Here is a 24527-nt window from a genome sequence, read left to right as displayed (position 1 = left end):
TTCTAAGGAACAAGCCCTGTTAGCCCTCTCAAAAGCTAAGAACACATCATTCTTGGGCCCAGGTAACATACTGGGTAGCCTGATTATCGGAGCCAAATGCAGCTTAGCTGTACCCCAGCTTAAACACTTTAATCTAAGCCTCTCCACTGGTTTATATTCTTGAAGCCTGGAAACCAGCCATTGCTATGCTATGCTGTTGTGGAACGGTTAGTAGTTGTAGATCCATTTTTCTCACTAGCCTCATATGTAAAACTGTGGATCATATTATACCAAACCACATTAATTTGAACATTGAAAATCTGTTAACCCCCCCCCCCCCAGTTAGGTTATGTCTAAAGAAAATTCTGTTTCTTTAACCTCATTAACGCCTAGACCAAGGTCTTTGACATTATTTCCCTTTCAGGTATTACTGACAAACTTGTAAATCTGAATATAAATTCTTATGCTGCGTGCTGAATACCTAACTGGTTGTCTGACAGAACACATGTGGTTAGATTTGCAGGTGCCAGTTCTGAAAGCAAAAAACTTACCAGTGGTGTACCACAGAGCTCACATCTAGACCTTCTCCTATTTGGTATCTGTTTCTCAGACCTTCTGAGGAACACTCCTATCCATTGGTTACCTAAGTTTACAGACAAAAGTAAATTGTAGTTATTCAGTCTTCCACTGACTTACAATTGCTCCAACATGGATTAAACCATCTTAACACCTGGTGCAACAAGAATTATCTCAAACTAAATGTGAAAAAATGTAGTACAGTTAATTTTGGTAAACAAAACATTTTCACATACTATGTGGGTGACACATCAGTCAAACACTGTTGTAAGATTAGGCATGCTTATTAATAACTACTCATCTTTTTGCCATCAAGTCTTTGCAGTAGTTAAGAGAGCCATCTGTCTGGCTCATGTAATTTCCAAAGGCATCCCCTTTACTCACATTTCTTCAGTCCAGTTATTGAAAACAGTGTCATTTTAGCATGTATTTGTTTAAACATATATAACACAACATGAGAGACCTCAGGGGTTCCTAACTAAAAAAGATCAGTGGCCTTAAAAATATTGCAGAATGTCCAGATTTTTGCTTCATTTTTTGTCTGTTCCTCATAAAATTTATGATTGTCTGGCAAATCAGTAAGGATTGAAGTCACTATATAATGGCGTAACATTTGAGATTCAGACTTCATATCTATCAGAAAATGCATGCCAATAGAAAATTGGTTGTTCTAGCAACTTTCTAAGTTTATTAGTATTTAAAATCTGTCCCTAGTTTTAGTCCTTTTTCTCCCCGGAAACGCACTATTTTGTTTTGTCCAGATTTCTTGCATTAAGAGGTTGAGAGATAGAACTTAATAGGGCAGAAAAATGTAAATATTTTCCAGGATCCAGGCTAAGCTTAACAGTTTGCACTTCGACACAGTCCTTTCCAGGTTAGTTCAAGAGCTTTTTCAGCTGATAGCACTTCAATACCCCAGAGAAAAGAATCCATTGACCTCTGATGGACTACTTTAAAATGCATAATCTACAACTCACAGAATGACTGGTATTCTGTTGGAATTCATTATTAAAACGGATAATGCTGTGGCTTGTGCTTCTGCCTACAAACGGTTCATCACATTTCTGACATAAAATTGTATAGTATTACAATTTATATCAAGTTCATTACATTTCAGTGTGAAAAATACATTATACTCCAAAATACAGCTTCATGTATTCTTGGAGCGGGTTAATGGTAGGCCTAGTTCCCAAGTCTTTGTTTCTTTGGCTGAACTGGGTGAACTGGAAGCCGTTGGTGATAAATGACACAGTACTTAGTTAACTTGCATCAGCACTGTACAACTCACTCATGACTCGCTGCCTAACTTCTAGGCTCATGGTGATTGTGGCCATCAGGCTGTAACTCATTACTTTAAAGTGAAAATAAGTATCCTTCATTTTTTTTCTTTTGTAGTAACTTACAATAGCTGTGCTGAAAACTGTATATTAAATTGCCTCTAAATTAGACAGTTGTATTTTTTGACTCTTTTCACCAAGCAACGTCTATTTTCTCACGTGTTTCATAACATATAGGTATGGATTTTATCATTACATGAAGATGGACATAGATGAAGACTATGAGGAATATCCTTTGCTGAATAAAACAGGTGACGTATTTCTGAAGAAATTGTGTTGTCAGTAGAAACCTAGACTGTGGTGTAATATAACAATGATTGCTTTGCCTAACCATTCTGTCCATTCCAAATGTAAAGGAAAGGATTCTGACTAGAAAAGGTGCAGAAACTCCATCATAACAACATATGTACTTGCTTAAGTCTGTTGCTACACTGCATTGTTATGAAGTGTCTATGAAGCATACGAAGTGAAGTTCATTAGGTGTTTAAATGCTAAATATCTTTCTTAGAGGATGTGATGTAGTAGTCTTTAGGCCTGTGAGTGCCATTATCCTGTACTTACCACTTTAAATGTATTCTTCTCTATGATGAGCTTTATTTAGATTAGCGCTTTGCAGTTTACAGATCATCAGATCAGGACAAAGGTGCTAATTAAAATAAAGATTCTTTAAATGAATACTTAGGGCAACTTATTTTGAAGATTTGAAAGGATTTAAAATAAAAACTTCAGAACTTCTGGATAGAAGCTACAGTTTACTCTCCTGCCTGAACCACAACCTGCTCTCAAGCTACTCCTGTCAGCATTTGTTGTGTTTGTCCTGGCTGGGGCCTTTCAGCTCCCCCAGGTTGGTTTTGGTTGAATCAGGTTGCTTCCACTACTTGAGGCATTTGCTTTTATTGTTACCTGCAGAATCAGGGACAAAGGCACTTTTTTAACTATTAGGACTGTTAACACAATTTGTCAGACTAACAGAATGTGGATTAACATGCATTTTCTGGTGTGAAAGAAGCCTATAACTTAATTTTTTGTCAGTATTTGTGAAGTGTAACCCACCCTTTTTCCCAACTCATCAGTTTTACAAAGGATCAGGATCAATAGAACAAAATTTGAGCCAAAATCAGGGACATTTGAGAGAAATGACTGACATATGGTAACAAAGAACTGTGGGGGTATCCACGGTCATACCCAGATTTGCAAGCAGTTAGTTATTACCCCCCTAGTTCTCTTTGGCTCCCTAGGCAGTAAACATGACCACACTGCAGCATACTTCCCATTTCAACAGCAGAGAGGAAACAGGTTCCAGATTGTTCACCATCTCGTATGTATAACACTTCATTTGTTTCCCAAAGTATTGTCCTCCTTTTGTAAAGTTATGAAATATTCTTAACTCCAAGATTTGGTATGAATAAGTCTGTCCTCATCAACAGCAAACAAATACCTTTAGGCGTTAGGCAACTCAGCGTCTGAAACTTTCCCCAGCTACCAACCTTTCCCATTTACTTACAGTGCTCTATAAAAAAATACTTCTCCAGATCTTTCTTTTTATGTAATGCAGCAGAAGTATCAGGGAATGGGATATGGACTACACTGTCTTTTCAATATTTTTGTGAGGAAAAGGAACATTGAGATGATCATCGTGTTTCACTGTTGCAGTCATTACAATTGGGTTATCCTGCTGGCAGGCTACCTGCAGTCGGCCCGAGTTCCAAAGTCTAGGTCCGGCGTCGGTTGCTGTCACCTCCTCCCTGATGTCAGTGCGCCAGGGGTATAAAAGATTCAGCCGACGCCATTTTCTTCAGTCTTTCTTGCCGCGTGGTGCTCAAAGCAAAAGCAGTTCACAAGTGCCGGTCGGCCGACTCCTGAGATTTTCAAATTCGAATTTCAGATCCAAAGTCTTCATTAAAGCTAAGTACCCCATTGGAGAAACTTTTTTCTTCCTCCAGACCAATGTCAGAAAAAGTTAATAATTGTATTTCTTGTGGGAAGCAAATACCTCATAAGGATTTTCATTCTTACTGTATTCCTGACCACGACGTTGCTAGTTGTCGGTTTTGTGCTAGATTTAACCAACGCACTATTAAGTGTCGGTACGATTTTGCATTTCATTACTTTGGCAGAAGATTCAATTCTATAATGCCATCTGAACAGCTGATTACCGGAGTTTATAAAAAGTGCAAAGAAAAAGAAAAGGACAGGCATCCGGTCCAAAACCGATGATGAGGCTTCTGTTAGGCCTGTCGCCGGTTCTCAGTGAGGCACTTTCGCAGCCCCTGCCACCCGCTACCTCAGAGCCACAGGCCGCTTCCGACTCCAACGTGGAGCCGACTAGGCCACTGGAAACTCAAGGTATTGGACACTCGGAAACTATTCCCTCAGATGGGTCCGGAGACGTTGAGCAGGCATCTGCTTCTGAGGGTGTTTTCAGGCCTTCACAGTTATATGTAAAGCCAACTTCAGCTTCAAAGGCAAAGACTAAAGCAGCTCTAAAGACAAAGAAACAAGTACAGCATTTTCCTGGACAGGCCTCCATGCCTAAAAAAACAGATGCTTAAAATGGCCGAAGACCTAATTACTTTGATCAAGGGTTCCCATCCCCTTCCTGTTAAGAGGCCTAGGCAAAATTGGCACATGATCACCCAGGGCAAATGGGTCGTAAATATCGAATCTCAAGGCTACAGGTTCCACTTTCACACTCTGCCAAGGCCAAACGGTATGCCAGATCTGCCACGCAATCAATGGGCAGAGGCACAAGTTTCATATCTCATGAACATGAGAGCCATTCAGCAAGTACCGCAGCAAGAACAGGGACAAGGATTTTACTCAAGGCTATTCTTTGTACCCAGAAAGGACAAAGCCTGGAGACCAATACTGGACCTGTCTATCCTAAACACATTCCTGGATATTCCAAAATTCAAAAATTTAACTCTGCAGCAGCTTCTGCCCATGCTGGGCAAGAAGGCTTGGCTTGTTACTTTAGACCTAAAAGAGGCATACCTGCATGTCCCAATCAGACAATCATGCAGAAGATACCTCAGATTTATAGCTGGCTCAATGCACTACCAATTCTCTGCATTGCCATTTGGCTTATCTACTGCGCCCAGGGTCTTCACAAAATGCCTGGCACCAGTAATTGCATTTTGCAGACAAAGAGGAATACAAATATATCCTTACTTGGACGACTGCCTTATTCAAGCAGAGAACAAGGGCATCCTACTACAGTATCTGGCATTTGTAAAAAGATTACTAACAGGTCTAGGGTACACAGTAAACTAAAAGAAATCAAAGCTCGTACCCTCTCAAGAGATAATATTCCTGGGTGCAAGCTTAAATACAACTGCCCAGATGGCTTATCTCATGCCAGACAAACACAGACAACTGACTACTTATTTCAAAATATTGGCAACAAAGACCCAGTTATCTGCAAGAAAAATTCTGCAGGCTTTGGGCTTCATGGCATCCTGCATACTGCTAATTCCAAATGCAAGACTGCATATGAGGAAACTTCAATGGTATCTGAAAAGTGTTTGGACTCAACATTGCCACAGCCTGGAAACAATAATTACCCTCATTCCCTGCCTGCAACAGGAGTTTCAATGGTGGGAAAAAGCCTGTCACCTCAACACGGGACAGCCATTCACCTTAGCTACAGCCAGGCAGACATTGACAACAGATGCATCAAATTATGCCTGTGGGGCCCATACGGCAGGAAGATGTATTCAGGGCACATGGTCCACAAGTCAAATGCATCTACATATCAATCAAAAAGAGATGCTAGCTGTTCAGAATGCCCTGACAGCCTTCAAGGATCAACTTCATCCAGGACAACTACTGATAAAGACAGACAATACTACAGTCATGTGGTACATAAACAAGCATGGGGGCACGCATTCTTACCCCCTCTGCAGACTAGCTATGAACTTGTGGGAGACAACACTGACTTACCAAGTTCATCTCTAAGCACAATTCCTGCCAGGAAGGATAAATACTCTGGCAGACGAACTAAGCAGAAACCTAATGGATCCCCACAAGTGGAAATTGGATCCACAAGTCTTCAGCATGATAACAAGGAACTGGGGACGCCCAGACATAGACTTATTTGACTCCCCTCACAACTGCCAACTACAGAGATTCTGCACAAGGACTTATCACAAGCAAGCATGGAAAGTGGATGCTCTTATCTTTCAGCTGTTAAAACCTAACAGTATATGCCTTTCCTCCTCTGCCTCTCCTCCCCAAGGTACTCCTCAAGGTCAGACAAGAGAAGCCAAAAATGATACTGATTGCCCCAGACTGGCCCCACCAGCACTGGTACCCAATCCTAAAGAACTTGTCTCAATGCCCAGCTTGGACATTACCTCAAATTCCTCACTTATTGACCCAACAAGACAGTCAGATACTGCACAGCCAACTCAGGACCTTAAACCTGGCAGCATGGCGGATAATGTAGCCATTCAAGACGCACCTCTCTCTAAAGCAGTGATGGATGTTATTTTGGAGGCCAGGAGGCCTAGCACCAGAAAATCTTATGCAGAAAAATGGTAGAGATTCTGTGCTTGGAATCAGGCACAAGGTATTGACAAGACTGTTCCAAATATTCCTCGGATTTTGCAATACTTAACTGAGATACTGGATAAAGGCCTTTCCTTTTCATCAATTAAAATTTATGCCTCTGCCATTTCAGCTCATTACAATACAGAACCACCTATTTTTTCTGATCCTTTACTAAGGCAGTACTGCAGAGGGCCCAAGGAGAGCACTAATTCCTGCTTGGGACCTCAACTATGTCTTGGAAAAACTCACACTGCCTCAGTTTGAGCCAGCCTCTGCAGCTGATATAAACTTCTTATCCTGGAAAACAACTCTGCTCCTAGCAATAACCTCCGCAAGACGAGTTTCAGAGTTACAGGCACTCATGGCTGTGGAACCTTTTATCATTTTCCATCCTGACAGGGTTTCTCTAAGGACAAACCCTACATTTATGCCTAAGGTAGTGTCCAGTGTGGCCCTTAACCAAACAATTCATTTGCCTACCTTTTACCCAAACCCACAGAATAAGGGTGAGAGACTTCTGCATTCTTTGGATATTCACAGGCAGCTACGCTTCTACTTGGACAGAACCAAAGCTTTCAGAAAGACTGAACAACTTCTAGTGGCATATGCTGCAGGATCGCAAGGAAAGCCTATCTCAAAACAGACTTTTTCAAAGTGGATAGGCCACTGCATTCATTTCTGCTGTTCACAGCATGGCAAATCAGTGCCTAAGGGCATTAGGCCACTAGGCCACATTCAGCCAGAGCAGCAGCCTTCCTCAGAAGAGTACCAACCAAAGACATCTTAGAGGTTGCAACTTGAAGTTCAGTGCATACTTTTACAAAGCACTATCACTTACAACTCTACTCTAAATCCAGGGCAGGCTTTGCCACTGCAGTTCTGCAGAGCCTAATAGCCTCTCCTAATCCTATTTAGCACCAGCCTCCCCAACTTAGCTTTGGGATTCAACCCAATTGTAATGACTGCAACAGTGAAACACGATGAACATAGTACAGTTGTGGACCCACCATAAACGTAGATGTTTGAAGTGTATTCACTGTTGCAGTCCAGGTTACCCTCCCACCATCCCCCTTTTCCTTGCTGGGACTTATCTGTACTTCTCTATTCTATACAGCCTATGTGGTGTATTTGCTTGTAGATGAAGGAAAAGTTGTTTTTGTGTATGCATGCTTATTGGCATAATTTAGCCTACCTTTTTAGGGGCACTTGACATCTGGGGCAAGAAAAACTGAAGAAAATGGCGTTGACTGCATCTTTTATACCCCTGGCGCACTGACGTCAGGGAGGAGGCAACAGCAACCAATGCCAGACCTAGACTTTGGAACTCGGGCCGACTGCGGGTAGCCTGCCAGCAGGATAACCCAATTGTAATGACTGCAACAGTGAATACACTCGAACATCTAAATTTATGGTAGGTATACAACTGTACTTTTGTTTACTCTACTCTGTATTTATTTACTTTCACTTCCCTGTAATTTTCAACATAATTTCAGATGATAACTTTTTATTTTTTCTTTTCCTCTGTTGTTTTAATTGACTGATACTGTTCCCCAGAAGGCCTTTGATGTTTTTTATCCACTCCACCATCCCTATAGTACTATATTATATTTTCTACGTCTTATTTGTAGGTTTCCACTTTTATGTTTACTGGCATTGAGAGGCAGGCTTGTTTTCTGGTATCACTTCAGTAATGGATAACAAAGCTTTTAAAAATGTAAATGTGGACTTACAAAATGCTGATTGTGGGGCAGAATTTTGTGTGCCATTTGCTTTGTTGAAGAAGTTTTCCTGATGCTTATGATATCTGTGAAACCTTTACTCTGATCACTATTAGAAATGGAAAAAAAAAATTGAAGTTATTTAGACTGGAGCTTCAGCTTCAAGCACTACTGCAGAGTTGGCTCCCTTGACCTCCATGGCTGAACCTGCCACATGCCTCATGTATTCAAATAAGACACGGAGGCACGGGATGGACTTGAGTCATTTATTGTACATAAACACATCACGAGCTGTAACTGGAACATGTACTTTGAACTTTATATGCTTACTGACTGACTCATTACTTCTAATACACTCATGTGCATCTCCATTCAAGCTAGCACTCACACTGACTGGCTATACAAAAATTGCACTGATCTCGCACTTGGTCAGTAACTTATATGCACATGCTCTCTGACAACAGTGGCTGACTAGGTACAGTATGCACAATGATCTACATCCTCCCTCTTTAATTTTGTTCGACATGCAAAATAGGAGAACAAAGACATTTTTGAGAGCTAAACATTATGTCAGCATTTTAACAAACAAAACTGAATTCAAGTCCAGGTTGCTGTGTATTTTGGATTTGGTCTGGAAATTCTACCCAATCTGGTAACTTAGAAACTTTGACTGGGTTTAGCAACAGAGACAGTATCTGAGGATTCTTTCATAACTGGAACATCAGGGATTACATCAAAATTACTCATGGAAGCACACTGTCCTTTTGAATTTGAACAGGTGTAGAGTCACTTTAGGAATTAGTCATTGGCACAGGCAGTCTACTGTGTCATTAGTTCAGAGACAGGTAACATGTCTTCAATTCCATCTGAAATCCATTCCTTCCAATTGCATGATGTAAGCTCTTGGCTTTTCATGAATATTCTTCACGATTCCCATTCAGTTGTATCTTTTAGATGTTTGCATTCTCACAACTTCTTGTAGTAATAGTCTTAAGAGATTTACTGGTCTTATCATAGTACAGCTTTTGTGACCGTCATTTTCTTGAAAGTTTAGCATTGACCACTCTGTTGTTCTTTGTATTTGGTACTAACAATTGTTTACTGATTAGTAGAGTATTTCTAGTCTGTCTGGACATTAATCTCTGAGCAGGCAAACCAAGCAAGTTATCTCGAGTAATGTTTCTGAGATTGAATAAGGTAAGGAAAACATCGGTACCATCTCTTGGATTTCTCCAACAAACGTTTTGCACTCTGAACTATACATTCAGCTAACCCATTGGATTGTGGATACTCCAGACTACTGGTACTGTGATCAAAGTCCCAAGACCCAGCAAATTTCTTAAACTGCTGACTTGTAAAGTGTTCACCATTGTCAGACATGACTGTGCGGACCACCATGGACAGAAAAATGTCTCTTCAAGTTTGTAATGACTGTGCTGGATGTCAAGTTAGGAAGTAGGTCAATTTCAGACCAATTTGAGTAAGAGTCCACAAACACCAAGTAATGTTGATCATTCCATTTGAAAATATCTGTAGCAACCGTTGACCGTGGTAATTCAGGAATTTGATATAGCTGAAGCGGTTCTTTTGTTGATGGGGTTTGGTGCTCTTTCAAATTGAACATGCTAGAGTTTCCTTCTCTATATTTTTGGACATAGAAGGCCAAAATACAATGCGTGTTGCCCTTCTTTTGGTTGAATCAGTACCTGGGTGACCATGATGCAACATTTTGATATATTCCTGTTGTAAGGCTTTAGGAATTACCACTCTTGCACCTTTCATGATGGTTCCATCTTCCATCATGATGAGCTCGTCTCGGTATGGAAAATACTACTGAATGTCAAGTGGTAAACTGGTTTGTCATATTGGCCATCCTTCACTGATAATGTTTTTCATCTTCTGGACAACTGAGTCTGCAGCTGTGTGATTTTTTTTAGTTCGTCAAGCCTCCATGACTTCAAAGTCTCCTGTTTCATTTTCATGCTGCTCTGTCATTTGTCTGGGTGCACTGACAAAGCATCAGCAAGGTGCAAGTATTTGCCCTTTTTGTAAACAATACAGAAATTGCACTTTTGCAATTTTAACATCATGTGGTATGCATTGGCTTTTTCAAAACTGCCACTAGTGGCTGGTGAGCAGTCTCTGTTTGGACAGGTCTTCCATAAATATAATCATTGAACTTCGAACATGCAAACACTACTGCCAAAAGTTCTTTGTCTGTTTGTGCATAATGCATCTCTGTTTGAGTTAAAGTTCTGGATGCATAGGCTACTGATATGCCTTCTTGAAGGCATGCTGCACCAAGGCTGTACTTTGAAGCATCACAAGAAAGAGTTAGTTACAGGTTTGTGAAAATCATAATATCTCAATGTGGTGAACTGTCAGCGTTCTTCTTCAGAATATCAAATGCTCTTTGGTGTTGTTCCAACCAAGACCAGTGTACATTTTTGTGTGTCAGCTCACATAATGGGGCAGAAAGCTCACTCAAGCCTGGGATGAACTTTCCTAAATAGCTGACCATACCTAGAAAACCTTATAAAGATATGACATTCTCTTCAACTGGCATCTCAAGAATTGCTGTTTGCTTAGATGGATCTGGTTGTAAACCAGAACTGGTAAACAAATGTCCTACATAAGTAACTTATTTCAGTTTTAATTTACATTTCCTAGGATTCATAGGTTCATAGGTAGGTACAAGGCTATCGGCCGTAGGGCCTATACAAGCCTACCCAAAAAGGTGCCCTGGCTTTCGCCACCCAAGAAAATTATTTTCCTGTACCCCTGTCAAGCAGAGCCACAGAGATGATCCCTGGGGTGAATTTCCTATTTCTTATCCAGTCATCAAGATTTTTCTTGAAGAGTGCTAATGAGGAGCTTTGTTTGATATAACTAGGTAGCTTGTTCCAGAGTATGGGAAGTCTCTGGGACAGGAATCTATCCCTCCAGCATGTTCTGTTTATTGTGGTGACAAGGTTTAGGTCCCTAGAGCATGTAGCTTGGAGGGATTGGGATTTCTTTAAGTGGAGCATGTCCAACAGCTGTGGGTTTGACATAGCTTTGTATGTTAGGCAGAGATCGCCTCCAAGTAGGCGTTATGCGACAGAGTAAAGCTGGAGTTTTTTGAGACTGTCTGCGTAGGGCATCTGTTTGAGGCTGGTAATCCTCTTTGTGAGGTATTTCTGTGGCCTTTCCAGTTGTTGTAGATGTCTTGTGAGGTACACACCAAAAGGGGTGTTGTACTCTATAATGGGTCTAATGAGTGATGAGTAGAGGGGAATAATGACCTCTTTTTTCCTGCATGAGAAACCTTTTGTGATGAGGTGTGCCACATAGAAGGATTTCCAGACTACTGTGGCAATGTGATTATCAAAGGAGAGACTACTTTCCACCTGTGTCCCAAGGTCTGTTATCACACTTTCGGTGTTAAATAGACTACTACCTCTGTGGTAGCTCATGGGTACAGAGTTTTTACCAAAGGGGATGACACTGCTCTTTTTGACATTCAACTTGAGGCCATGGCTTTGATACCAGGCATCTGTCTCAGTGAGGCCCTTTTGTAGGATGTCCACATCGTTAGGAGTTTCAATTATGGCTCCTAGTTTGCAGTCATCTGCGAACTTTGTTATCCAAAGACCTTCTGTATTAGCCTGTACTTCAGAAAAGTAGATGCCAAACAGGAGAGGACCCAGGACTGAACCCTGTGGTACTCCACTTGTCACTGGTCTGAAGTCGGATTTGGAGTCTGCTGCTTTCACAGTGTGAGTTCTGTCAGTGAGCCAGTTGGCAACCCATCTTGTGACATAGGGATTTATACCTAGTTTAGTGAGTTTATCTATAATTCCAGAGTGGGAGGATGGTGTTGAATGCCTTGGTGGGATCCAGATAGGCTGTGTGAACCACCTTACCCTCAGCTACGGCTTTACTGACTGCTTCAAAGAAGTCAGTCAGGTTTAGGAGACATGATCTGCCTTTTACAAACCTGAACTGGGTGGGGTCCAGAGTTTGGAGATTATCAATGTCTTTGTTTCTAAGTTCCATGATGATGCGTTCCATGGCCTTGCAGACCAGGCTTGTTCGACTAATGGGGCGGTAGTTCCATGCATCCTGGGTGGCTCCCCCTTTGTGGAGTGGGATAACCGTCGCTGTGTACCATTCAGTGGACACAAGGCCTGAGATGAGGCTATGACTGAACATGGTGTTTAGGTGGGGTGCCAGTTCATTCTGTAGTTCATGTAGAACGCAGCCTGGGATGTTGTCAGGTCCCATGGATCCTGTGTTCCTGGCTTTGGAGAGTGTGTTTTTTATCTGTGCAGCCGTGATTACAGGAACTTTGCATTCTTCCAGTACAGAGATGGGCCCTTTAGGGGGTGAGGGGGGGGGGGCAAAGTTAGCACTGAACCTATCTGCCAGGATGTTGGCAATATCAGTTGGTTCTGTATATTTAGTGCCATTGTGCTGTAACTCAGAGCAGATCTGATTGTTGCCATTGAGATTCTTGACATAGCTATAGAATGCTTTATGGTTGTCTTTAGAATCGGTGGCGATTTTGTTTTCATAACTAGCTTTGGAGGATTTTATAAAGGATCTCAGCTTCTTAATGAGGCTGACCAGGGAGTTCTTCCAGTCATGGGATTTTACTCTTTTTTTTTTTTTTTTGCAACAGTTTCTTTCTTCTGTTGTAGAGTTTGTTTGTGGCAGGGGACCCACCAGATTGATTTCCTTTTTTTGGAGGATAGCATCTTGGTTCTGTTAGTGATAGCACAATCCATGCACTCTTGTAAGTGCTTATAAAGTACGTTTGTGTAGGATTCAGCAGTTGTACCTCTGTTGTCCGTCTGCATGGGTATCATGAAGTTTGCCACATCTGTCTTAAAAAGTGTGAAGTTGGCTTTGGATAAATTTTTTACAGTGGTTTCTCTAATGGGGGGTGGGGACAGGTTGTGGATGTCTAGGCTGATTAGCTTGTGGTCGGATCTGACCAACGAGGAATTGACCTCTGGTGTGGAACACTGGTCGCCCATGTTGGTTATGACCAGGTCTAAGATATTGCTGCCCCTGGTAGGGGTGTGGCTAAGTTGATCCAAGGTGTTGGAATTTATAAATTCCAGAAAACGTTGAGCAAAAGAGTTGGTACATGAGTACTTTTTCCAGTTAATGGTGGGGTAGTTGAAATCGCCCATTATTAGGGTGTTGGGTTGCACCCTAATATTTTCCAGTGTATCAAGAAATGAGGAGTGGGAATGCTGGGGCACTGTGGGGGGTCTGTAGCAAGTTACAATTTGGATTGTGGTCTTGCCCAGAGTTAGTTGCACTTGGATAATCTCGGATGCATTATGCTGAGCAACTAGTTTGGAGGTGTGGATATCCTTAATGAATATGGACACACCTTCATTGTTTCAGTCCAGGTTAGGTGGCTGAAATGTGTGGTATGAATTATAGCCTGGTAATGCAGGGGTGCTCTCTGGAGCCTTGAACCAGGTCGCTGTCACTGCACAGATGTCGATGTTCTCCATTTTAAGGAGTGCCTCGAATGAATGCATTTTGAGGTTTAGACTTCTAGCATTGAGCAGCATTACCATCAGATTTTGCTTGCTTGTACCTGTTACGGTGGTGAATTTGTCATTTAAACCTTGCCTAAAAAAGGCACTATAGGTGTGGCAAGAGCCCTAGCCAGTATCCTGAATCCCAAGGGCGACAGGTGCAGGCCATCTCTGGCAAAGTATCATGGTCCGTTGATCATGTCATCCCAGGCAGACAGATACTGGATCCCCTTAGAATGACACCAGAAGCTTTGCCAGTTGTTGAAGTCAATCATTTTGTCCTTGTACTGTGGTATCATTCTGGGTGATGGCAGGATGCTACTCAGGGCTAGGGTCATACCTGTTTGGGCTACAAGATCAGAGAGCACCTCCATGTTTCTTTTCATGTAGTCCAGGGCGGTACATCTCAGGTCATTCACACCAACATGGACAATGACAGAGTCATATTTGTACTTGTTGTGGAGTGACCTGAGTGTGTGCGTTATGTGGCAGATCCTGGCACCCGACAGGCAGCTGACAGTAACTGTCTCCTTGTTTAGCCTGGTGAGTGGAACATCAGTGTGCCTGATTATAGAGTCACCTATGACTAGCGTGTTGGGTATGTTGTTATGCCTTTTGGGCTGTGGTTGAGTGACACACTAAGTTTGTGGGCTGTGTGTCATTTGGGTTGTGTGCGGGGGGGGGGGTTGAGGTTGCATGTGTTTCTGCTTTGGAGGCCTGTGTTGCTTGAGCAGATTTTTATTGAGAGCCTCTGCGAATGTAGGTGTGTGTGTTTTGTGTTGCTGTGTGTGTGTGTTTTGGTGGTGTAGGTTTTGAGGGACTATGTGATGAGTGTGGTGTGGTGCAAGTGTTTACCTTCTCCTCTTGACTGTCTAGTCCAGTCTTGGGTAAAGAGAGCTTTGCTTCCAGTTTGGTTATATAAGTGCATCTCTCACAGGTTGTAGTGTTGGGTGGTAGGAGGAGAGGGTTGTTTGTGTACGTGAGGCAATTGCTGCCTTGCCCCAAGATGCCCAGATTCATCACGTAGACAGGAGAAAACGCCGGGAGTTGACTCTTAGACATGCCTGCATAGATGCTTATTTATTAAGCACTAAAAACTGTTTTCCTCTAGACAAGTAAGGAAAGTTGAGTGCTGTAGTCATTTGTAGCTTATTTAGTGCTTATGAGTTCTGAACAAGTGCTGAGCTCAAAGAAACAGATGTGAGTGCTAAAACTAAAAAGTTTAAGATTTACTTCACATGCACGCTCTGGAACTTTCCTGAGACTTCTATCATGTTCGTCTTCACCATTGCTTCCAACAATAATGTTGTCTACTGTAATAACACATGGATAACCAGAAAAAAAATTGTTCCATGGCACATTGGAAGACTTCACTGGCAGAACTGATTCCAAATGGCATTCTTAAAAATCTGTATCTACCAAATTGTGTAATAAATGTAGTTAATAATGAAGATTTGCGATCCAGTGAAATTTACCAGTAAGAACTTTTTGCATCTAAGACTGAGCAAACAATGGAATTTGTCATGAGAATGGCTACCTCTTTTACTGTGCGCATTGGATGATGAGGACGTTTAATTGCTTTGTTTAAATCTCTTGGATCAATACATATTTGATTATCGTCTAAACCTTGTCGTCACAATGAACAAAACATGCTGGAGGGATAGGTTCCTGACCCAGAGACTCCCCATACTCTTGAATAGACTACCCGTACATGTCAAGCAGAGCGCCTCCTTGGCCCTCTTCCAAAGGAACCTTGACGACTGGATGGGAGATAGGAAATTCACCCCGGGGATCATGTCAGTTGCCTGCTAGATGGGTCCAGGGAAGTAAATATTGTGGGAAGAGATATCCAGGGAATTGTTATGTCTAGGCTTGTATAGGCCCTAGGGCCGATAGCCTAGTACCAACCTATGAGCTGCAACTGTGGAGGATACCTATTCACACGGTTCATCTGTTGGAGTAAGGACACCTAAATTCATCATTTTATCTTGTTCTGCTTTTACTTATTCTGCATTGCTACTGGAATCTTTGAAAATATCAGCATATTCATTAAAATTATTCTGTGTAAAATTATCATTGTTGTTCATGCTTATATGATAAACCTTTTTATTAAATGAAATCAGTCACATTTTAGACTGTCTTTGAGGCATAACAGTGACTACACGTGTCTTTTGACTATGTAAAACTGCAAGTCATAGCTGTTTCCAGCATGGTGGCATGAAAGAACTACTGCGCCATCAGTTTGAATCTCTTCACCACCATAAGCAACTAGTTTTGCGCACTTTGCTGAATCAAGTTTCTCACCAACTTTAGCGAACATTTGTGGTGATATAACATTGCATGTAGATCCAGTGTTTCCTTTGCATGTAGATCCAGATCCTTTAAGCTGTACAAGTTTCCCATTAATTTGTACAGTACAAAATATTTCACTCTCTGCTGACAGTTGATAGTCTGCTGTATTAACTGTTTCCTCGATCGCAGAGACACCATCAGCATAGAAAGTTTGCTCACAGCTCTTAGAGTTTGCTGCAGTCTCAATCTGATCTACTTGCTTCTTTGGATACTCTCTTCTAACCTAAGTCTTTGACACTTTAGACTTGCAAAGCCTTTTGAAATGATTCCACTTTTTAAATTTGTGACATTGCTGACTAAAAGCGAAACACTTCCCGTTTAAGTTCGTGACTGCCTCCACAATTGCCACAGTGTACATTGAGGTTGGCCGGGGCACTGCTCTCGGTTATATTTCTTTTTCATCTTAACTTTCTGCTGCTGTGCACTGTCAACATTTGCACTAGCAGATACTGCAAACATGCTTTTCTCATTTGTGAGCATATCCGTATGCTTTTCTGTAAGCTCACGTATTTGACAAATCTCTATGGCTTTGCTTAATGTTAATTCACTGTCTTGAAGCAAAATCTTTCTCATTGCATCATTAACACCACATACAAGACTGTCTTTTATGAACTCATCTCGTAGATCACCAAATCGACAGGTTTTTGCTTTATTCCTTAAGTCGGTAATATATTGCAATAGTTTTGAGAGGCTTTTGATTTTTTTGCGTAAATTTTTGCCTTTCCATTGTAATGTTCACTTGAGGGTTACACAGTTCTCTAAATTCACATTTTAAGCACGCTGATTGTTCCTACGTTTCATCCTGTATCACAGTATGGTGGTTCTCCCCCCTCCCCTGCATACACAGCAGGTGGAAACACAAATGAACATTCTAGTGCAATGGCTTCTGAGCCAGGTAACTGGAGAAGTATAAATGCTCTTGTATGTGTGTCTTTATCAGAAAATGCAGCCTGTATGTAAATGTTATATTCTTGCTCAAACACTCGCCAGTACTCTGCAATATTGTCAAACACCAGCAGTTCGGGCCTGCGAAATCCCTCTGCCATAACAAGAAATTTCTTTTAAACATAAATATAGACATGGTGCTTGTAAGTATGCTCAAATGCACAGCAGTCTCTCTGAAAATGCTTTATTTTAACTGCAACTACCTCGAACACTATGGACACTTCAAACACTTCGAAAAGTCTTAGTAATTGCGAAAAAGTCATACATTGCAAAAAAATGCAGGCATTTTAGCCTTGTCTAACATTTTAAACACTTCAGAGATTATTTCAAACACTTTAATTATTATGTCACTATCTCAGATATTTCAAATAACTTGGAAATTATTTTGAACTCTTTAAATGCTATGCCACATGTATGTCAACTGAAAATCCTTTAAAATTAAAGTACCTTCGAATAACTGCTGACCTGTTTGTTAGTTCGCTGTCTTTATTACTCCACTTCTAACTGTGTGCCTCATAGTTTGCGAGCTGCTTCAACTTTGGATTCCATTTTGACACCATGTCACATGTCTCGTATACGAATGAGACAGTGAGGCACGGGATGGGTTCAAGTCATTTATTGTGCATAAACACATCAGGAGCTGTAACTGGAACATAAACTTCGAACTTCATATGCTTACTGACTGACTCGTTACTTCTAACCCATTCACATGTGCATCTCCATTAAAGCTAGCACTCACACTGACTGACTTGTGTGCACATGCTCTCTGACTACAGTGGCTGACTTAAGTACAATCTGCACACTTTTTACCCATTTTCACTTCCCTTTTATTTTCAACATAATTTCAGATGAGAACTTTTTTCTTTTTTTTTCTTTTCCTCCATTGTTTTACTTAACTGAAACTGTGCCCAAAAGGCCTTTGATGTTTTTTAATCACTTCCCCATCCTTATAGTATTATGCTATCTTTTCCACTGTCTTTATTTGTAGGTTTCCACCTTTGTTTACTGGCATTGAGGGGCAGAGCTGTTTTCTGGTGTCACTTCAATAATGGATAACAAATCTTTTAAAACTGTAAATGTGGATTTACAAAATGCTCATCGTGGGGCAGAATTTTGTGTGTCATTTGCTTTGGTGACATGGCTGAACCACTGCTTGTTAGTTGGCTCCCTTGGCTTCCATGGCTGAACTACTGGTTGTTAGTTGGCTCCCTTGGCTTCCATGGCTGAACTACTGGTTGTTAGTTGGCTCCCTTGACCTCCATGGCTGAACCACTGGTTGTTAGTTGGCTCCCTTGACCTCCTTGGCTGAACCACTGGTTCTTTGGGGTGAGTCTTCAAGGCATGAGCACAAAGACAAAAGGGTAAAACTTAGGGGAAATCTTAGAATGAAGGAAGATATTGGCTTCTGCTCAATTGTCTATTGGTGCGTCTAAGTTACCATTTAAACTGTTGACTGAAGTGTCTCTTGTTAAGCTGGTTAGAACTGAAAGCATGGCTTATTTAATACTGAGGTGTGTCATATTTTAAGTGCAAGATTCTTTGTTAGCAAGGTCCTTTAGATGCTGCTGTAAAGCTCCACCAGAGATGGACTATGAAAAGCTGATGGAGGCATTTTTGAAGGTTCAGCAGAGTACCTGTTGCCTTTTTCCTCAAGTACTTTGTCACTACCTACCATTTCAGCAAAATCTTCACTAATTTCCTCACTAGCCGTCATCTTGGTGTTGGCTCTGAGGAAGCTACAGTCAAACCAATAGGCGCCAGTCTAAGTGGTGGCAGATTTGTTTGGCTTTGGCTGTGGTCTCTGTGTCAGATCACAGTATTTGAGGTCAGTTTTCTTGATTTTAACTTTACTTCAGTGTAAATGTCCTTGATGGTGATGCTGAAAATGTTTCAAGATTAGACGTCAATCCTTTGGAGCTGAGCTTGGTGCCAGTTTTCTTAATATTAAGGCCAGTCCTGAAATGGTCAGATGTCAGAGTTTCCAAATCAATGCTGTTAATGTTAGTTACAGGGTTGAAGAATTTGCCAACCCTTCTGTCAGGTATGAGGTTGTCAGGGTCAGGGTCAGGCTCCTTGCTAACATGGTCTGTGTTGGTGCCAGCAGGGTCTGATGCCTTTTGTCTCAAGTACTCCTTCAGTGTTGACATGTTTTATGCAAAATGGTCTGCATTTGCAACCCTCTTTGCTTGTATACCCACCAAAATACTGGCCTGTATTACAGTTACTTTCCTTCCTGGACCTGCAGGATCATTTCCAGATATCTGGATGAATTCAAGCTTCTTTATAATTAGATTCATCATGTCAGAAGTCTGGTATGAAGTATACATTCAAGAGAAAAGGAAGCAAGTGGACTTTTCCAGAGTCTTCCACACCATATATTGAGGACAAAGAAGATGCAGATCCCCCCTCATCTTTCTTCAGATAACCCCATATTTAGAGAGGTTTTGAAATGAAGAGACAGAGGACAGATCAGGGGATGGGTCATTGATCCCTTGGCCTTTCCACAAAAGCTCCTGCAAGAAGCTTTCTAGACCCCACACCCTTCTTCCTGTAAACAAAATGCTTAGACTAGTAAAGTCTGCATGGGAAAACCTTGATGTGGTTGTACTCATCCAAAGCAGACCAGACAAGATCCTACTCCATTCCAAAGATCAGAACTGTTTGACGGAGACTCACAAAACTGATTCCATTCTGCTTGCTCTTAAAAAGGCTGTATCACTACAGAGTCTTGCCTTTCATCCCTAGGATAAGGAATCTGGAGCCATGGAAGGCTTTAGGAATTACATTTATGCATCACTGACATTTTTACCAGGGGCAATAAATAATTCTCTCATATGTTAAGATTTCAGTGAGACCTGACAGCTGAAGTGAGGCAGTTATTTGGATGAGATGCTGAACAGACATCTTAAACTAAGATTACAGTTACAGATGACTTTTATGACATTAGTGACCAATCTTATCATGAAACTGGTACACCATTCATCCAGTGGTAAAACTTTGGCAGCAGACAGTGGTATAGCTGTATGCCATCATGACTGGCTGTGTCTGACTGCCTTCGTTGAAGATAAGAATATGAGCCTTACCAGTGCTCCCTTCTATGAATCTGCTGTTTTCAGTTTAAGCGTTAAAGCCCCCTTAGACAACTTAGAAAAGGAAGATAAAGCCCTTACCACTGTTGTTGTTAAATTCCAGACAGTGCTGTACACGTTTTGCAGGATGCAATGGAGCCCCTGTCAGCTCTGATTTCAGCACAAGCAGTAGCAACAACAATGAAAAAAAAACAGATACCTAGTAGGAGCCAATGTTTCTGTGGTAACTTTCAGAATGCTACCACCTAAAAGGTAGTAAGAGTCATCATTAGCAGGGGTAACCTGGTCTTCCTTTGCGAGACAGCAGTGTAATTCCTGAGACCTAGCCTGGCTGTTCCACTCTGGAGGCAGTCAAGGGTTGTCCATTCCTCCATTGGACTCAACCCAGTTTGGTTTCATCAAGGGCAAGTCATGCCTATTCAACCTGGTGGACTTTTTTGAGAAGGTAACCAAAGCAGTGGATGAGGGCAAAATGGTTCCCACTGCCTACCTCGACCTGGCCAGGGCATGTAACAGAATCCTCCACTCTGGCATTGTTGACAAACTTAAGAGGTTAGGTACAAACCCTTATGCCACCTGGTGTGGATAGCCAGCAGGCTGACAGACAGTAACCAGGAAGTTAGAACTGGGGAGTCCACCTCTACAAAGAGGCCAGTCATAAGCTGTGTGCTCTCAGGGATCAGTCCTGGGACCACTCATTTTGGCATTTACTTCTCTGAAGTCAAGGGTAATGTCAGTGGCCTCTGGCTGACTAAATCTGCAGATGATTGCGAATTAGGTGCTGTCATTGAATCACCAACTAACACAAATGTTTTTCAGGAAGGGCTGACATAGACTAAAAATAAATGCCAAGAAATGCATAATAATATCTTTTGGGAAGTCATCCATTCCTGTTAAGTTTCATATTGATAACACACCCCTAAAAGTTGACCCAGTGGTCAGAGACATGGGAACACACATACACGGTAATCAGTCTTTGACCATCACGTGTGTATAGTAGTGAGGAAATCATTCCATGTTGTGCAACTTATAAACAAAGGTATCACATCTAGGTCCAAGGAGGTCATTGTTCACTGTATTTGGCATTCATCAGACCTACCATTGAGTACAATGCCCCCTTTGGTATGTACCTAACCAGGCATATCCTGCAACTGAGACTTCTTCAGAGGTTCCTCACTAAAAGAATACAGGGCATAAGTAACGTGTCCTATGCATACCTCCTCAAGGCTCTATCCCTGTATTCTGTCTCCTGCAGGCTTTTGAGGGGTGATCTATGACTGGCATAGAAGGCATTGTCAGACCTCACTCCGCTGGACCTTCTGCATATCCACAAAAGAAACTGCACCAGAATTATTACCTGTTCTAAAGACTTAAACCTTGCTGTGATGCAGATAGGACCTGCTGGAAAGAACAGGTATGTATCCCAGAGACTACCCTGTCTCTGCAACTAGCTCCCCATTCATGTAAAGTAGAGATGTTCTTCATATTTCACTGTTGCAGTCATCACATTTGGATTATCCTGCCCAGGGGTAGCCCTCAGTCGGCCCGAATACCAGAGGCTTAGTATTTCTGTGTCAGTTGCTGTCACCAGGACTGACGTCAGGTTGTCAATGGTATAAAATCAGGCAGCTGACACTATTACATCAGTCTTTCTTGCCGAGGAGCCTGAAGCAGAAGCAGTTCGCACGAGTGCCGGTCGGCCGCTACCTGAGTTTTCATTTTCGAATTGAAGTTGAAGTCTTCTAAAGCTAAGTACCCCATTGGGGATCCTTTTTTCTTGCTCTAACCGATGTCAGAAAAAGTTAACAATTGCCTCCCCTGTGGAAAGCAAATACCACACAGACACTTCCATTCTTACTTCATCACCTGTTTAGGCCCAGACCACGACGTCCCCTGCTGTCACTTTTGTACTTTGTTCAATGCCAGAACTATACGTCATTGGGCCCTTATTGTAGCTAGATATTTTTGCTCTCAGTCCTCGAATTCCGATATGGCTTTGTTAAGCCATCTGACTACCGATCTTCTGAAAAAATGTAAGGATAAAGACAGAGACAGACTGCACAGGTCCAAAACTGCAGATGATGCTTCCACTAAGCTAGTTGCCAGTTCAGTGGTCCTCAGTGAGGCACTTTCGCAGACCCTGATGCCTGCTTCTGTGGATTCGCAGGCCGCTACTGAGACCCTTTCAGAGTCCAGTATACCATGAGACTCTTCTTTGACTAAGGATCGTGTGGATGTCTCTACCTTGGATGGGTCCGGAGCTGTTGTGCAGGCACTGGCTTCCAAGGAAGTATTTCGCACTACTGATACTCGACCCAGATTGACGACTTCTTTCTCATCTTCAGTTCTAAGGTCCAGGGTATGAACCACACCCAAAAAAATGACAACTCAAGCTCAGGCACATGCTTCCTTGCCTCAGTCTCAAATGCTTAAAATGGAGGAAGACCTTATTATGCTTATTAGGGGAAGCCAGGCTACCCCTTCCAAAAGAAACAAAGACTTGTCCCCAGTAGTTTTATCTGAACAGGAGTCCTTTGACTCTGATGCATCTGAATATGAAGATATGCAACCCCTCTCTGGTTATGAGGATTTTGATGCAGAGGAATCCATTCCTTTTGCCTCTCCACCAAAGAGTTTTTCATTTGGGGAGACCCTTCATACATTAAGGGAGCATTTCCAGTGGGAATGTCAAGACTATCCTCAGTCAAAAAAAAAACGTCTCAGGGAATTCTTAGATTTACCACAGCACAGACCTTTGGCCATTCCTCCTGTCCTGGATGTTGTGGATGATGTTTTTATGGAATCTACTTTAACTCCTGACACCCTTCCTCCTGCTCCCAGGAAACCTGACAGGTATTAGAGTCCCTGACTCTCACAAATTTCTTTTCAAAAATCCTACTGCTGACCCAGAGGTCATCTCTCAAGGACCTAAAGGAATTAAAGCAACTTCAGCTAAGAATCCCACCCCCTCAGATAGGGATTCCCGAGCTTTAGACAGATGGGGTAAAAAAGTATACACCTCTGCTACTCTTGCTATTAGAGTGTTAAATTGTCAGTTCCACTTGCAGTTCCACACATATCAGCAGCATATCATGGAACTCCTCAAACAAAAAATATCTTTCTTTCCTGCTTGTGCAGAAAGTAAAGAATTACAAGAGCTAATGCGTTCTGCAAGTCAAGTAACTAAGTACATCTTGCAGTGTGGCTTTGATGCCCTAGAAGCATCTTGCAGGGCAGCAGTCACTGGTTCTGTCCTTAGAAGGCATGCTTGGCTTGAGGAACAGACCTTGCCAGACCATGTCAAATCCAAATTATTGGATGCACCACTGAACAAAAACAACTTATTTGGCACCAAGGCAGAAGAGGTCTTAAAAAGATGGAAGTAAAAACTAAATCTATGCAGACAGTTAAAGACTTACAGGCCCAGCCTCTGAGGTTCAGTAGGCATTGCCCCTCCAAGCACTGGTTCTTTCCTGCCCCCTCCAGGCCAGCTCAGCCCAAACCCAGGGGAAGCAGACCCCCGAGACTGCAGCCCCAGGAAATGCCGAAATCTAAGCAATGGAGTTCCATCTCTTCAGAAACAGGGAGTGCAAAGCCACCCCCCCTTATGCTAAGAACTCACAATGACTTTACATTTCCACCCCTTACCTCTGTCCACCTGCTTGTGCCCCTAGGAGGAAAACTCTCCTTCCACGCAAGCAACTGGGCCACTATTACCAATGACCGATGGGTCCTCAACATAGTGTCCCAGGGATATAAATTTATTTCCACACTCCGCCAACCCCAAAAGGGTTCCCAGATCTTCCTCCAAGCCAGTGGGCAGAGGCCAAAAAGCAAGTCCTTTCCCTGTTCTCCATGAGGGCAATACAGCATGTTCCTGCAGAACAGATAGGCCAAGGTTTCTACTCCAGATTCTTCCTGGTACCCAGAAAAGAGGGCACATGGCACCCCATCCTCAGTCTATCCATTATAAACACCTTTCTGGTGATACCAAATTTCAAAATGCGCATCCTCCAACAACTTCTACCAATACTTTCCAAGGATGCTTGGTTAGCCACCCTAGACCTAAAAGAGGCCTACTTACACATCCCAATCAGGGAATCATGCAGGAAATATCTTCATTTCATGGCAGGATCTATGCACTTTCAGTTCTCTGCACTTCCCTTTGGCTTATTCACTGCTCCCAGAGTTTTCACAAAATGCCTTGCTCCCACCATTGCTTTTTGCAGACAAAGAAATATTCAAATTTACCCATACTTAGACAATTGCTTGATTCAGACAGACTGTCAGGAAAAGCTGTTACAGCACCGGACTTTTGTAAAGGACCTACTGACCTCCCTGGGGTATACTATCAATGAAAAATAAATCAAAACTAGTTTCCACACAAAAAATTGTATTCCTGGGAGCAAGCCTGGACACAGCATCCCAGATGGCATTCCT

At 42.1% G+C, this 24527-nt stretch overlaps 1 protein-coding gene across 1 annotated transcript in view; it reads left to right on the top strand.

Moving 5' to 3' along the window:
* B4GALNT3 (beta-1,4-N-acetyl-galactosaminyltransferase 3) overlaps positions 1–24527 on the top strand; it is a 539452-nt gene that overhangs the window by 237192 nt on the left and 277733 nt on the right. The window contains exon 11 of the mRNA XM_044087281.1: positions 2070–2143. Within this exon, the coding sequence (XP_043943216.1) occupies positions 2070–2143 (74 nt within the window). The remainder of the gene's footprint in view (positions 1–2069; positions 2144–24527) is intronic.

Source organism: Protopterus annectens, chromosome 11.part0 (genome assembly GCF_019279795.1).
Source record: "Protopterus annectens isolate FY-2018-M chromosome 11.part0, PAN1.0, whole genome shotgun sequence".
NCBI classification, from domain to species: Eukaryota; Metazoa; Chordata; order Ceratodontiformes; family Protopteridae; genus Protopterus; species Protopterus annectens.
Note: the sequence above shows the minus strand (reverse complement) of the source record. Positions and strands in the feature narration are given on the sequence as shown.